Raw genomic sequence first — 16889 nt, 5'->3', positions numbered from 1 at the left:
TATATTTGGGAAAAGCAGCATGATAAGAAATTCCATTTCATGAAACATTTAACAAAACAATTAATGACAAATATGTGGGAATTGAGGTTCACACAGAACTCTGGAAGATTGCAGAAAAAGGACTGGATTGGGAAATGCAAAACTGGGGGCACAATCTTTCTGGAAAGTGTTGGAATGTCTTGCTCATTTTCCATTCCTCTTTACTTTCTCTGCCACTTTGGTTGCTTTGTTGTTTTGTGTGGGTGAGTAGTTGTATTTTCTGGCAGATGCCCTCCAGGGACAGAGGCTGAATGGTTCTGCTTTCTGCTCTTGGCTTCTCCTCTCAAGGGACCCCTGGAGTAATTGTACAAGAGGCAAAGCAGATGGAGCCACTTTGTCCCCTTGAACAATAATACAAGGCAGAGTCTTCAGGCTTCAAATTGTTCATCTGGAGATAAACTGAAGTCTTGGAATTGTCCCTGGAGATGGTGAATCTTCCCTCCACTTTGGAGTTATACCACTGACTAGTTCCTTGTGGTTTGCTAACCTCTGCCACCCACTCCAGTCCTTTTCCTGGAGACTGTCGGATCCAGTTGATGCTGTAGCTGGTAAAGGTGAATCCAGATGCTTTAAAGGTTAGGCGAAGGGAACCTTCGGGGATTACAACACCCCCTCCAGTCTCCACCAACTGAACCTCTGCGTGGCATCCTGGAAATAAAACATCAACATCGAATCAGGACAAAACCTGAACAGGAACCTTTAACCTCCTACTTTTTGTTATGAGAGAAGATCTACCTGAGAGATGAATAAGGAACAGGAGGAAAGTCCAAAGAAGCATATCTCCACTTATGTTGCCTTTCCTTGAGGCTAACTGGTGATTGGCTCTGAAGACGTAAGTTTTCAACAACTGCTTTTAAGGAGATGAAGTGATTGAATTGATTTGCATCACCTTCAAATTATAAGGACGTGGTCCTTTCTTGGGGACTGCAAAAGCATGTGAACAGTTTCAGCTTAAGGTCAACACAACTAAGTCCTTTTCTTGTAAATGGCATAAATATACTGGAGGGAACAGGTATTAAAGAATGACTTACATATGCCTAATATTAAATTCATATATTTTGTCATTTTCATTAAAACACCATGAAGTTTTTAATTTAATTTAAGAAATTAATTTTAACTCATTCCATATGGACAAACCTTGTCCAATTCTTGCAGACAACCTGAATGTTTCATTAAAATTCACAACTGTGAACTCTGTCTCGAGCCCTGGGAATCCTAATAATTGTCTCAACCAAATTTAAAGAGTTGTGCACTTTTCAGCCTTTTCAAGATGAAACAATATTAATTGTGAGATCCAAAATCATTCAACTCCTAGTCTAAATCTTGAAATGGATATTAAACAATTAAGAAATAGAGTTATTTTACTCTCATAACCAAACGTGTGTGGAGACGTTCTGGCTTTCATGTTTTTTTATTAAAATGCCAATAAATTTAGTGCCCTTCAGATCCCCTGGGGAGCGTTGTTCCTTTAAGTTGGGTTTTTGACACAAATTTTAGAATCTGGATACCATCCTGAAGAAAGCCTACATTGCCAGTTCTGGTGGCCATTAAGGGACAATGAGAGAGAATGAAGTAATATAAGTAACCTGATCCTATGGCTTTATAGGTAGTAACTGGTACTTGAAGTATTTTTTTGTAACAAATACAGTAATATTCAGGCAGTATATGGGAGTGTTTACAAGTTTGGATCTATGGTATATATTCTATTTTCTTTCGTTTTAAGGACAGTTTCCTGTTACAGTTAAAACAGTTAAGCAGTAAAGCACATGGTGACCAGTCACATGCAGTCAGGTGAGGCAAGTGAGGCACAGCCTCACCTCTCATCACGAAAAGAAAAAAAATGTAAAAGGAAAAAAAATAAATTAAATGTTTGTATTTATCTACTGATCTGTACCATAAATTTATTTTCCATTTAACTTCACCAGTTTTACGTTATTTGGTATTAAAATTGCAGAATTTTGACATTTACCAATCAACTAGTCAGGAGAGAGCTGAGGTGAGGCTGAGCTAGCTGCTGCCTCACCGTTGATGACTCTGCTTAACTGCTTTACATGATCTGTAATGAGACCGTATTGCTGTCACTCTGTATGTCACTTTTAATAGTTTAGCTGATGTATATAATACAAAATGGAGTGTTTTTTGTCAACAACTGTGTGTGGAACGTGTTTTTTGTGCTGAGCGATCATAAAATGCCTAAAAAGTCAGACTAGGTGAGGCACGCAGTTCTCTTGTCTCATAGTAGAGGGCGCTCATTCTTCCTGTGACTCAGCAGAGTAGGTGACAGCCACAGAGCACGATGACATCAAGGACGACTTTCTTCCCTGGCCGTGATCATCATAGAGACAGAGAAACTTTTAAAACTAAAAGAAGATAATTAAAAATTCTACCAAGTTACAGATGCTTTTGTTCAGAAGGAGCGGCGGATGGACTTCATTCATAAGTAAAGATAAGACCCATAATAACTTCAATTTTTTTTTCAATTAAATGTTTTCTTTGTGCTACAGTATGTGTAAGAAGTGCTGATATGAGACTTTAAACATAACCCGTTAACTGCTGCCAATCAAATATTGGATAAGATAATTTGTAAGATTTTTATGTTTGTAAATCTGATTCTAATGATGTTAGTGCCTCACCAGCCATAAACCTAACCGCACGTCATTGATGTTGACTGTACACTTTGTTTGATTTGTGGTCCTATGAACAGAATTTCTAACAGAAGCTAATGCTACTAATACAACAGAAGTTTTATAAGGGTTAAACTGTGCATCCCCCTAAATTCTCAAACAATGCAGATTAGAAATGTTCCTCCAGGCCTTCCAGTCCTCTACCATCCACCAGAGTCCATTTTAGCTCATACCACTTCATTGACTCCTACCAGCCACCTCATTCATTGACTCCATCCACCCACCTCATTCTCTCTTGTCCCCTTTTTCCTTTACCTCCATAATTTCCCTGCATTAGGCTCTTCTCCAGTTATTTCTTCCTTCTCATTAGTTGGCCAAAGTATTTGAGTTTCATCTTCAGGATCTGGCCTTCTGAAATGTCAGAGTTGATCTCTTGTAGAACTGATTGGTTTGATCGCCTTTTTCCTATTACAGTTAAAACAGTTAAGCAGTAAAGCACATGTTGACTGTATACTTTGTTTGATCTGTGGTTCTATGAACAGAATTTCTAACAGAAGCTAGTGCTACTAACGCAACTGAAGTTTTATTAGGGTCAAATTGTGCATCCCCCTAAATTCTCAAACAATGCAAATTAAAATCTTCTTCAAGAGCAACCCTGTTGAAAAGCCACCAGCAAAGTAAACATCAGAAGAACCTGTCTCTGGGGGAGAACAGTCACATGAGAAAACTTCCTCATTCTCACAAATTTCAAGGAGGGAGAGGGAAGCATTGAGAGTTGAAAGACTATTACTGTATCTTTTTAATGTAAATACTTTTGATCTATATGTATTGGTTTTCCTTGTCTGGACTAGCTTGAAGTTTTGACTCGATGCTGAGTAAGGTATGATTGGTTCAGTTTCTATCGAAGAAGCAGCAATGGAAACATGAGTGCACAGCTTGCTTTGACAAAATTAAACAGTCATTTTACAAAAGAAAAAAGAGCTGAAGCAGTTTTACAGCTTTGCAATCAGCAGATAATATTTGTAAGCAATTCAAGCAGCTACTGATTCACTGGAGTACAAGAAAGATGGAAAATGCAGCTGAATCAGACTTCCAACATTCTATACTTTCAGCTGCTCTTTTTTTAACATTTAAAATGAGAGGTGGAATTCATGCTGTTTACCTCTCATTTACAGTTAGTTGTATCTAGCAGATCTTCTCAAAATTACTCTTGATTTGGGGAAAAACAGGGGGGAAGGAAATTTCATAGAATTCAAAATATTTTATGAAGAATATGGCTTCTTGTGGAAGAAATCCATGGAATCTTATTGAAATGAATCCCTGAAGAGAAAAGGGAGGACATTTTGAGATGTCTTTTAGCCCTGGAAGAGGAACATTTGAGAAACCACACCAAAATAATTAGAATCCAATGAGTGAAACTTGTTCAACCCCACAAACTGTGGAGCAATAATATGTTCAGTGGTATTTTTGTTTTGCGTTTTCATTTTCATCTCTTCTCTGCCCGAGTGAATTTATTCCAGATGGTTACATAACTTATTTTGTGGTTCTCTGCTGTCCCCTACAGAGACATTCAGTAGGGAAAGGAAAGGTTTTTGCATGAGATCCCTTAAGATCTATTTCACTGTGCTTCTTGCACAGTAATAGACAGCTGTGTCTTCAGCTTTTAGGTTGTTCATTTGCAGATAGAAGTTGGAACTCTCCTTGGAGGCAGTAAACCGTCCTTGGATTGTTGGGGAATAATAGTTGTCACTAGATGAGTAGTAGTGAACAAGCCATTCCAGTCCTTGGCCAGGTTTCTGTCTGATCCAAAAGATATAGTAGCTGTTAACATTGAATCCTGTGACAGCACAAGTCAGTTTATGGGATTCTCCTGGTTTCTTCAGTGCTGCATCTGACTGGGTCAGGACAACCTGGGAGAGGCCACCTAATGAGAAAAGACAAAACATAATTGGATGATGGTTAGAAGGTAAGAGCCATAGTAAAGATGTAAAATTCCCTTCAGTGCTAGGAAAAAAAACTGAATATGGTCCAAATTACAAACCTCTAGAGAAGGAAGCCAGTATGATGAGAATTAACAAGTGGGGTGTCATTGTGAAAAAGGAATGAGATTGGCACCTTGAGTTGAACCTGAAGAAGGAGAGTTTAAATAGGAAGTGAAAGTCTTGTTGGCTTTGCATAAAACCTGCTGGGAGCTGTATAAATATTAGATGAGGTCCAGAAGTGTACTGAAATTTAGTTGAGAATAGATGATGATATAGAGTGAGATGCATATAGATGGAAGCAGTCCTCAACTTATGTTCTGGCATTTTGGTTGTTAGATAGTGCTGCCATAAGTAAAGGAAACCACATGACTGGACACAAATCTTCAACCATTTTTCTTTAGTGATTGATATGAGAATCTTTAAGTTTTTAAGCAAATGTATTGCTCCAAATGGGGGGATTTTTTTTCATTGATATTTTGCTGTGTCTAGCAGATATTCTCAAAACAGAATTTGACTTGGGAAAATAGCAGGAGAGCAAATTCCATACAATTCAAAACATCTAATGAAAAATATGTCTCCTCATGGAAATAATCACAGGAATCTTTCTCAAATGAATCCCTGAAGAGGAAAGGGAAGACATTTTGAGATGTCCTCTGGCCCTGAAAGAAGACAAATCTGCAGAAACCATAGCAAACTAGTTAGAAACTAATAAGTGAATGATGTTGAAACCATGACAATAGGGAGTAATAATAGGATCTATTAATTTGGCATATTCATTTCATCCCTATTCTGATTCAGTGATTTTTCCCAGAATATGGAGAACTCATTTTGTGATTCCCTGGAGACATTGCAGTAGCAGAAGGAAAGGTTTTTGCATGGGATCCTGTACCATTTCAAACCAATGGCTGTCTAATCTCTTCTTAGAAATATCCAGGGTTAGAGCATTCACATTCAGACCTGCAAGATTCTTGTATATTACACTTTCTCTACCACTCTGGTTGCTTTCCTGATTGTGTGGATGAGAATTTGTCTTTTCTGGATGGTGCCCTCCAGGGACAGAGGATGAATGGTTGTGCTTTCTGCTCTTGGTTTCTCCTCTCAAGTAATGGAGTAATTGTATGTTGAGGAAAGCAGATGGATTCACTGTGTGCCTTGCACAACAATACAAGGCAGAGTCTTCAGGCTTCCAATTGCTCATCTTGAGAAAAGCTGAAGTCTGGTAATTGTCCCTGGAGATGGTCAATCTTCCCTCCACTTTAGAGTTTAAGAGCAGAGGTGGCGCAGTGGTTAGGCTGCAGTACTGCAGGCCACTTCACCTGACTGTTATCTGCAGTTCAGCGGTTCTAATCTCACCGGCTCAAGGTTGACTCTCCTTCCATCCTTCCGAGGTGGGTGAAATGAGGACCCAGACTGTGGGGGCGATATGCTGACTCTGTAAACTGCTTAGAGAGGGCAGAAAGCCCTATGAAGCGGTATATAAGTCTAACTGCTATTGCTATAACTGCTAGTTATACTACTGACTAGTTCCTTGTGCTTGGCTAAAAGCTGCCACCCACTCCAGTCCTTTTCCTGAAGTCTGTCGGATTCAGTGGATTTCAGAATTAGTAAAGTTGAATTCAGATGCTTTACAGGTTAGACGAAGGGAACCTCCAGGGATTACAACACCCCCTACACCAATTTCACATCTGCATGGCAGTCTGAAAATCAAACATCAACAGAGAATGAGGAGAAAACCTGGACAAGAACGGTAATTACCTCCTACTTTTGTTTATGAGAGAAGATCTACCTCTAAAGATGGATAAGGAATAGGAGGAAAATCCCAAGTAGCATATTCCCAGTTATGTTGCCTTCCCTTGAGGCTAATTGGTGATTGGCTCCGCAGATGTACGTTTGCAAGAACTGTTTTTTAAGGATATGAAGCACTTGAATTAATTTGCATCATCTCCATATTATAAGGACATCTCCCTTTCTTGGGATCTGCAAAATAATGTGAACATTTTCATCTTAAGGTCAACACAACTAACTTTTTTACTTATAAACTGGCACTTTTGGATAAGTGCCCTGAAGAAAACAGGGTTTGAACAAATGATGCCTAATATTAAATTCATATGTGCAGAGGAATTTTTGCAAGATCTGCTTTTAAAGAGAGAAAGCCGTTGAATTCATTTGCATCATCTCCATATTATAAGGACGATGTCCTTTCTTGGGGACTGCAAAATCATGTGAACATTTTCAGCTTAAAGTCAACACAACTAACTCCTTATCCTGTAACTTGGCATTTTTAGACAAATGTACTAGCCAGAATTGGTTTTGAACAAATGACTTGAATATGCCTAATAATTTCCTTTCCCAAAATTAAACAGTTCTAAGCTTCTCAGCTGTTTCAATATCAAACATTTCTATTCATGAGGTTCCAAAATCATTTTACTCCCAGTCTAAATCTTGAAGTGGATATTAAGTAATTAAGCACCAGACTCATTTAACTCTCAGAACTAAAATGTGTGGGGACATTCTAGCTTTCATGTTCATTTCTTAAAATGCCAATAAATTTAGGGGCATTCAGATCTGGAGGCTGTTGTTTCATTAAGTTGGAATGTTGACATAAATTTTAGAATCGGTTCCCATCCTGCAATAAGCTTGCACTGCCAGTACTGGTGGGCATTAAGGGACCATCAAAGGGAATGATCTAAGACAAGTAACCTGATCCTATGGCTTTATAGGTAATAATTGGCACTTTGAAGTATTTTTTGTGTAACAACTACAGTAGTATTCAATTAGTAGACGGCAGTGTTTTCAAGTTTGGATCTATGGTATATACTCTATGTTCTTTTGTTCTAAGCAAAGTTACAGTTAAAGCAGTTAAGCAGTAAAGCACATGGTAACTGTGCACTTTGTTTGATCTGTGATACTCTAAACAGAATTTATAACTGAAGCTAGTGAAATTAACACATTAGATGTTTTATTATGGCCAATTGCATATCCCTCTAAATTCTCAAACAATTCAGATTAGAAATCGCCTTCAAGTGTAGCCCCTGTGATGACTCACTACCAGAACATCATTCAGAAGAATCTGGGTCTAGGGGAGAACAGTCATATGATAAAACCTCTTACAAGAACCTTCCTTGTCTTCTCAAAATAGAACTTTATTTGGAGAAAATAGCAGGAGAGGAGATTCCATCCAATTCAAAAAATTTAATGAAGAATATGGCTTCTCGTGGAAGAAATCCCAGGAATCTTTCTGAAATGAATCCCTGAAGAGAGAGAATTGCATGTTTTGAGATGTCATTTGGTCCTGGAAGAAGAACCTGCAGGAAACCACAGAAAAATAGTTAGAAACCAATGAGTGAAAGATGGTCAACCACACTAAGTGTGGAGTAATAATATCTTCCGTGGTATTTTTGTTTTGCCTTTTCATTTCTGCCTCTTCTTTGCCTCAGTGATTCTGTTCCAGATGATTACACAACTCATTTTGTAATTCTCTGCTGTCCCCTACAGAGAGATTTCAGTAGGGAAAGGAAAGGTTTTTCCATGAGATCCCTTAAGATCTATTTCACTGTGTCTCTTGCACAGTAATAGACAGCTGTGTCTTCAGCTTTTAGGATGTTCATTTGCAGATAGTAGTTGGAACTGTCTTTGGAGGCTGTAAACCGTCCTTGGATTGTTGATGAATAATAGTTGTAACTAGATGTGTAGTAGAAAACAAGCCATTCCAGTCCTTGGCCAGGCTTCTGTCTGATCCAATTCATCCAGTAGCTGTTAACATTGAATCCTGTGACAGCACAAGTCAATTTATGGGATTCTCCTGGTTTCTTCAGTGCTGCATCTGACTGGGTCAGGACAACCTGGGAGAGGCCACCTAATGAGAAACGACAAAGCACAATTGGATGATGGTTAGAAGGTAAGAGCCATAGTAAAGATGTAAAATTCCCTTCAGTGCTAGGAAAAAAAAACTTAACATGGTCCAAATTACAAACCTCTAGAGAAGGAGGCCAGCATGATGAGAATTAAGGAGTGGGGTGTCATTGTGAAAAAGGAATGAGATTGGCACCTTGAGTTGAACCTGAAGAAAGAGAAGGAGAGTTTAAATAAGAAGTGAAAGTCTGGTTGGCTTTGCATAAAACCTGCTGGGAGCTGTATAAATATGAGATGAAGTCCAGAAGTGTACTGAAATTTACTTGAGAATAGATGATGATATTGAGTGTCTGGATGCAAGCAGTCCTCAACTTATGATCTGGAATTTTGGTTGTTATATGGTGCTGCCATAAGTAGAGGAAACCACATGACTGGACACAAATCTTCAACCGTTCTTTTCAGTGATTGTAAGAGAATCTTTGGGTTTTTGAGCAAATCTATTGCTCCAAATGGGGGCACTTTTTTTTTTTACTGATACTTTGCCCTCCCTCTCTATCACCATCTGTTTGGCACTACAGTTTGTAAAAAAAACAATGTTCTCTTTTTTTACAGAGGCCAAATAGATACTGTCAAACTCACCCCATTTCTAAATTCAGTTACTTTTAGATTGTTTTGTGATTGATCTTTTTTCCAGAAAATCTATATCTCTCCTTCTCTGCTTCCGTCTCTCTGTCTCTGTCTCTGCCTCTCTGTCTTGGTCTATCTCTATCTCTCTTTCTCTCTCTCTCTTTTCCTCTCTCCCTCTGCCTCTGCCTCTTTATCTCCCTCCCTCCCTCCCTCTCTCCCTCCCTCCTTCTCTCTCTCTCTCTCTGCCCTGTCTCTTTGTCTCCCCCTCTCTCTCTTCATCCCCCTCTTTCTCCCTCCCCGCTCTCTCTCCCCTCTCTCTGTTTCCATCTGTTTGGCACTACACTTTGTAAAAAACAATGTCCTCTGTTTTTACAGAGACCAAATAAATACTGTCACACTGTGTGCTCTCGGACACAGAAATACACAGATGAATCTGAAGCTGTGGCTGAATTCAGTTGGAGGGGGAACTCATTCTTGGGCTTATCTGCAGAAATGGTGGCTTGGCCTTTTAAAGAATTGGCATACACTTTGCCTCCACTGTCGACATTTATGGCTGAGAGCCATTCGAGACCTTTCCCGCGGGATTGCCTGACCCAATGCCAAGCGAGAGATGAAGAAGTAGCAAAGGAGAAACCTGTGACTTTACAAACTAGGTTGAGTTGACTTCCAGGTCTCGCCACTGCTGGCCCAGATTCTGTGAGCTGAATGTCTGAGAAGACCCCTTGGGGAAAAGAAAAAAAGGAAAGGAAAGGATTGCAATCAGTAAACAAGATCTCTGGACAAATAAAGATGTTTTAATCCCATTAAAAATTCTTACATCTTGGCAGGGCCATAAAACAAAATGCAAAGAACCACAATGCCATGATGGCCACCTAGGATGTCTCAGTGAGATCTCTGAACTTCAAAGGAAGTGATGATCTCTGAGTGGAGGGGCTTATTTTGAAGCAAGGCATAAGCACTGCATATCATAAAATTTGAATGAGCTCCTCCTCTATTGAGTGGTGAAAAATAAATGAAGACACAAAACCTGAATTTGTTATAAGATTGGCTCAAGCACCTCTTTTGATAAGGTGAGGTGGAGAGAAATTGAAATCTCAGGTCCGTATGAAGCACCAAATATTTTTTTCTGACACTTCAGCATGAAGTGCCTAACTTGGGAGAGAGAAAAAGTAAAAATATACAGTATTGTTCAGAGTATAAGACGCACCTTTTTCCCTCAAAAAAGATGGTGAAAATCTGGGTACATCTTATACACTGAATACAGCATTTTTTCTTCCCGAAGCCCCACCCCTTCACCAAACTGGCTGTGCGTTCCCTTATGGATCCTTTCAGAGGGCTCCTGGGGGCTGGGGAGGGCAGAAATGAGCAAAAAAGGGCCATCCCCCACAGACCCCAGCAGCACTCTATAAGCTTCCATAAGGCTATGCATGCAATTTTTTATAACAAGATCTAAATATAAATTTGTTAATAAAATTTTCTAGGTCTTTTTCCCATTTCATAATTTGCAATTTATATCAAAATTTCTTTTGCTAGATTTCCATACATGTATATATCATTAAGCTGTATCCATTATTGTTTCCTTATTGTTATTATAGTTAATTAATTGTTAGCGAATAAACATTTGATAATCTAAAACAATCCAAGAATTACAAAATTCCAACTTATTAGTCACCAAAATCAACTATTTTTTTTTATTATCAACATTCATTGTCAACCTGTATCTTTCCAATAACAAAACAGTCTTATCTCTCTTGCCAATTGTGGTGTCAGTCTTCTTTTTATCTCCTTTATAAGGTTTTTATAGACTTCTCTCTGCACTTTGTTGCTTGAAGGGTCTCTCAGATAATCTCGTTGCCCACCAGTTGTTACTAAAATTGACTTGTTTTTGGTTGTCAAACTTGCTAAAATTTCTCTTCTTATTTCTATCATCATTAGTAGTTTTTTCCCCCCCCTTCTGTGTCATGGAATCTGCGGTAGAGTTCCAATTCATCAAATTCCCTTTTCCATATTCCCTTCTTTCCACTTTCACCCACATTTGCTCCATTAATAAATTCATCTATTTTCTTATCTTTATCTTCTATATCTTCATTCTCCCCTTTAATTTATGGGGCCCCAACCCCTTCATCTTTGGCTGTGAGGAAGACTAGTCTTTCCAACTTCTTCTCAATTCTCCCATATCCTTCCAATAGATGTTGAATTCCAGACAAGATATTTTGGAATTTTAAGGTTTCCTCATCTAAGTATTGATCCATGTCTCCAAAACAGAAGAAAGAAAGAAAAAGGAGAAAAAAAAAAGAACTAATAGCGACTCTAACCTTCCAAGCCTCTTTTATTTTTTATTTTAAATTGACTTGAACACAAGTTCTTTTATGCTCTTCAAAGGAGAAGGGTTCTTTTTTTCCCTGTTTCTTTCTTTCCCCTGCCAAAATAATTCTCAGAGGCACCTGTGAAAACAATTTGTGTCCTTGATTCTTTATCAGTTTCTGTAAACAAGTTGCAAACCCTTCAGCTACAAAGTTAGTGAAGTCAAATAAGGAAGGAAAAAAGATACATTGTTTCAAAAACCCCAGCGTCTGACCTCCGAGTGGCAGTGTTAATTTTCACCTTCTAATATTTAACTCTGGCTTAAAGGGAACAAAGTTCTTTAGATTTATTTTAGTGTGGTTTGATAACAAGTAGTAGGAAGAATTGTTAAAATAAGAAGTCAAAAAAACTAAAGCAACAAAAAGCAGAAGAAAAATCAGTCCGTTCACTTTAAGAGGAGAGATGAAAAAAATGTTGCGAGCACTTCAATCCACAAAAAATAGTTACAAAAAGAAAAAAAAAACTTTCCACAGCGATCCATTTAGGGTTATTTTTGCCGCTCAGTTCTTTTGCTTAAGGATCTTATTTGGCTTTAAAGAAACATTTCTTTGGGCACTCTTTAGCAAAATAGAAAAAGTACCTCACCAGATGGATTCACTTTCTCTTTTATTTATTTGTCTTGTATTATTTATTTATTTGTCTTGTATGCCGCCCACTCCCGGAGGACTCCAGGCGGCTCACAAAAGACAAGGGAAAGGGGGGGAACGAGACAAAGACAACATATTAACAACATTACCAACATTCACAATTTCCGTGGAGGTAGATGCTTCTCAGCTCCCCCCACCCTGCTGGAACAGCCAGGACTTGATGGCTTTGCGGAAGGCCGGGAGGGTAGTAAGGGTCCAGATCTCAACAGGGAGCTCGTTCCAGAGGGCCAGAGCTGACACAGAGAAGGCCCTCCCACGGGGAGTCACCAGCCGACATTGGCTGGCAGATGGAATCCGGAGGAGACCCAACCTGTGCGATCTAATTGGTCTGAGAGAGGTAATCGGCAGGAGGCTGTCTCTCACTTCCTTCCTTCTGGAGCATCCTGATTTCATCAGCCCTGGGGCTGCCTATTCACCGCTGGCTTGAAGCACTTCCCTTGGGTCCATCAGGGATTTTGTGATATCCCTGAGACCAGCAAGGCTTTGTCTTCCTGATCATCATCTCTACGGGAAAGTTTAAGTCTCAATGGACCATCCAGTGGCAAAAGTGTCAATGGCGGTCTCAGAGTATTGAGACTGCACGTTGTGACATCGCGAGGTGGCTCCTCCTTCTCCCAGTAGCAAGTCATGGTTGTCACATGTAGAAGCAGCCACTTCACTGGAAACAAGTCAAAGAGCATTTGGTCAGTTAACCAGCATGTTGATGTGGGGGGTCAGTGCAACTTGGAGATCAAAAGCTTTTTTTACTGCCCAAAGTGTCCATTCCTTTACATTCTGGAGCGATGCAGATTAGAAATATACTTCAAGGGCTGTCCTGGGCAGGGTACTTTACAGTAATCCAACTGCAGAGGGTCAAGGAAATGATCTTGAGGTACAAGAGGAAGAACCACAACCAGGGGAAGAGTCAGAGAAAATAAACATGAGTGTGGGTCAGAGCTGCAATCTGAAGATCTGACAATAAATAGATGCTGATGGAGTCACTTGATCCATAAATGAGTACAGTTCGCAAAGAAGAAGCAATGAAATTGTCAACTCAAAAGTGACTTTCACAGAACTCCACAAAAAATGTCACAACAGGAAAGGGAGCTGAAGCCTATTCTAAGGAGGAGAATTGCTCCTCATATGTTTGGAAACAATTGAGACAAATGACCACCACCACCACCACCACCACCACCACCCCGAATACATTGGGCTGTAAGAAGGATAGGAAGCACAGGAGAATCTGACTTCCAAGATTTTCCTATTTTAGCCGACTTTTGGTTTTTATATTTCTAAAAGAGAGCTATATTTCATTCTGCCTGTTGCATAATTTATACTTTGCTTTTTCTAGCAGATCTTCTCACAATGGAGCTTGATTTGCAGGGAAGGGACAGCAGTAGAGGAAATTCCATACAATTCAAAACATTTAATGGAAAATATGGCTTGTCATGGGGGAGAAAATCCCAAGAATCTTTTTGAAATGAATCCCTGAAGAGGAAAGGGGGCACATTTTGTGATGCCATCTGGCCCTGGCATAAGAAGAACCTGCAGGAAACCACAACAAACTAGCTGGCAACCAACACATCAATGGTGTTCAAGCAAACTAGAGTAACAATATATTTTGGGGTATATTTGTTTCGTCTGTTCCTTTCCATCCCTTCTCTGCCTGAGTGATTTTGTTGCAGATGCTTAGACAACTACTATTGTGGTTCTCTGTTGTTCCCCTCAAAACACTTTTCAGGAAAGGTTTTTGCATGAGCTCCCTTAAGATCTATTTCACTGTGTCTCTTGCACAGTAATAGACAGCTGTGTCCTCAGCTTTTAGGCTGTTCATTTGCAGATAGAAGTTGGAACTGTCCTTGGAGGCGGTAAACCGTCCTTGGATTGTTGGTGAATAAGATTTGTCACTAGATGAATAATAGTAAACAAGCCATTCCAGTCCTTGGCCAGGTTTCTGTCTGATCCAATACATGTTGTAGCTATTAACATTGAATCCAGTGACAGCACATGTCAGTTTATGGGATTCTCCTGGTTTCTTCAGCGCTGCATCTGACTGGGTCAAAGCTACCTGGGAGAGGCCACCTAATGAGAAAAGACAAAGCACAATTGGATAATGGTTAGAAACTAACAGCCATAGTAAAGATATTAAATTTCCTTGAGTGCTAGAAAAAACACAACATGGACCAAATTACAGACCTTTGAAGAAGGCAGCCAACATGATGAGAATTAAGAAGTGGGTTGTCATTGTGAAGAAGTTTGGAGGGATGAGTTTTGCACCTTGAGTTGAACCTGAAGAAGGAGAGTTTAAATAGGAAGTGAAAGTCTTATTGGCTTTGCATAAAACCTGCTGGGAGCTGTATAAATATTAGATGAAGTCCAGAAGTGTACTGAAATTTAGTTGAGAATAGATGATGATATAGAGTATCTGGATGCAAGCAGTCCTCGACTTATACTCTGGAATTTTGGTTGTTAGATAGTGCTGCCATAAGTCGAGGAAACCACATGACTGGACAGAAATGTTTAACCATTCTTTTCAGTGATTGATATGAGAAACTTTAGATTTTTAAGGAAATGTATTGCTCCAAATGGGGGGATTTTTTTTCATTTATACTTTGATGTGTCTAGCAGATCTTCTCAAAACAGAACTTGACTTGGGAAAATAGCAGGAGAGCAAATTCCATACAATTCAAAACCTCTAATGAAAAATATGTCTCCTCTTGGAAATAATCACAGGAATCTTTCTAAAGGAATCCCTGAGGAGGAAAAGGAAGAAATTTTGCAATGTCCTCTGGCCCTGAAAGAAGACGAATCTGCAGGAAACCATAGCAAACTAGTTAGAAACCAATGAGTGAATGATGTTGAAGCCATTACAATAGGGAGTAATAATAGGATCTATTGATTTGGCATATTCCTACTCTGCCTCTGTGATTTTTACTCCAGAATATAGAGAATTCTCATTTTATGATTCTCTGGAGACATTTCAGTGGCAAAATGAAAGGATTTTGCATGGGATCCTGTACCATTTCACACCAATGGCTGTCCAATCTCTTCTTAAAAACTTCCGATGTTAGAGCATTGACAATCAGACCTGCAAGATTCTGGAAATTAGCTGATTTTTTTTTTTGGGGGGGGGGCGAGGGGTGATGGAGAAATTCCTAAAATATAGTGAGAATTAATCTTTCCCGTTTAAAGATGATTGTTGTTGTTGTTATTAGTTGTGAAGTCATGCCTGACCCATCACGACTCCATGAATAATCTTCCTCCCGGCCTTCCTGTCCTCTACCATCCAAAGGAGTCCATTTAACCTCATGCCTACTTCTTCAATGACTCCATCCAGCCACCTCATTCTCTGTCTTCCCCTTCTTCTTCTTCCTCAGTAATTCTCAGCATTAGGCTCTTCTCCTGTGAGTCCTTCCTTCTCATTAGGTGGCGAAAGTATTTGAGTTTCATCTTCAGGATTTGACCTTCTAAAGAACAGTCATGGTTGAGCTCCTCTAGGACTGACCGGTTGGATGGCCTTGCAGTCCAAGGGACTAGCAGGAGTCTTCTCCAGCACCGTAGTTCAAAGGCCTCAATTCTTTGGTGCTCAGTGTTTCTTATCGTCCCACTTTCACAGCCAGACATTGCAACTGAGAAAACCATAGCCTTGAATAGAGGTGCATTTGTTGGCACGGAGATGTCTCTCCTTTTTAGCATGCTTGTCTAGATTTGCTGTCTAGATTTGCCATCAAAAGGTGATACTTTAATGTAATTAGCAGATCTTCCCAAACTAAAAATTTGTTTGGGAAAAGCAGCAGGAGATTTTCATTTCATTAAACATTTAACAAAACACTTAATGAAAAATATGTGGGAAATGAAGTTCAAACAGGATTCTGGGAGATTGCAAAAATGAGTCTCAAATGGGGCATGCAAATCTGGGGGCATAATCATCCTGGAAAGCGTTGGAATGTCTTGCTCATTTTCCATTCCTCTTTACTTTCTCTACCACTATGGTTGCTTTGTTGTTTTGTGTGGGTGAGAATTGGCCTTTTCTGGAAGATGCCCTCAAGGGACAGAGGCTGAATGGTTCTGCTTTCTACTCTTGGCTTCTCCTCTCAAGGGACCCCTGGAGTAATTGTACAAGAGGCAAAGCAGATGGAGTCACTGTGTCCCCTTGCACAATAATACAAGGCAGAGTCTTCAGGCTTCAAATTGTTCATCTGGAGATAAGCTGAAGTCTTGGAATTGTCCCTCGAGATGGTGAATCTTCCCTCCACTTTGGAGTTATACCACTGTTTAGTTCCTTGTGGTTTGCTAACCTCTGCCACCCACTCCAGTCCTTTTCCTGGAGACTGTCGGATCCAGTCCATTGAATAATTTGGAAAGTTGAATCCAGATGCTTTACAGGTTAGACGAAGGGAACCTCCAGGGATTACAACACCCCCTCCAGTCTCCACCAACTGAACCTCTGCATGGCAGCCTGAAAATCAAACATCAACATCGAATCATGACAAAACATGAACAGGAACATTTAACCTCCTACTTTTTGTTATGAGAGAAGATCTACCTGAAAGATGGATAAGGAATAGAAGTAAAGTCCAAAGAAGCATATCTACGCTTATGTTGCCTTTCCTTGAGGCTAACTGGTGATTGGCTCTGGAGATGTCAGTTTTCAACACTGCTTTTAAGGAGATGAAGCGATTGAATTGATTTGCATCATCTCCAAATTATAAGGACGTGGTCCTTTCTTGGGGACTGCAAAAGCATGTGAACAGTTTCAGCTTAAGGTCAACACA

The 16889-nt window shown here is 39.6% G+C and overlaps 3 gene segments (V, D, J or C); all 3 read right to left on the bottom strand.

Moving 5' to 3' along the window:
• Nucleotides 1-4276: 4276 nt before the first annotated feature.
• Nucleotides 4277-4766, bottom strand: LOC116521976. The segment is given in 2 exon segments: nt 4277-4587; nt 4705-4766. Coding segments are annotated over 2 exon segments (360 nt in total).
• A 3022-nt stretch (nt 4767-7788) lies between these two features.
• LOC116521975 lies at nt 7789-8677 on the bottom strand. The segment is given in 3 exon segments: nt 7789-7906; nt 8207-8501; nt 8620-8677. Coding segments are annotated over 3 exon segments (462 nt in total).
• Nucleotides 8678-13885: 5208 nt separating this feature from the next.
• LOC116521974 lies at nt 13886-15352 on the bottom strand. The segment is given in 3 exon segments: nt 13886-14196; nt 14311-14403; nt 15349-15352. Coding segments are annotated over 3 exon segments (408 nt in total).
• Between the last annotated feature and the right edge of the window lie 1537 nt (nt 15353-16889).

The sequence above is a fragment of the Thamnophis elegans genome, chromosome Z, assembly GCF_009769535.1.
Source record: "Thamnophis elegans isolate rThaEle1 chromosome Z, rThaEle1.pri, whole genome shotgun sequence".
In the NCBI taxonomy this organism is placed as follows: Eukaryota; Metazoa; Chordata; class Lepidosauria; order Squamata; family Colubridae; genus Thamnophis; species Thamnophis elegans.
This window is presented reverse-complemented; position numbering and strand designations above follow the sequence as displayed.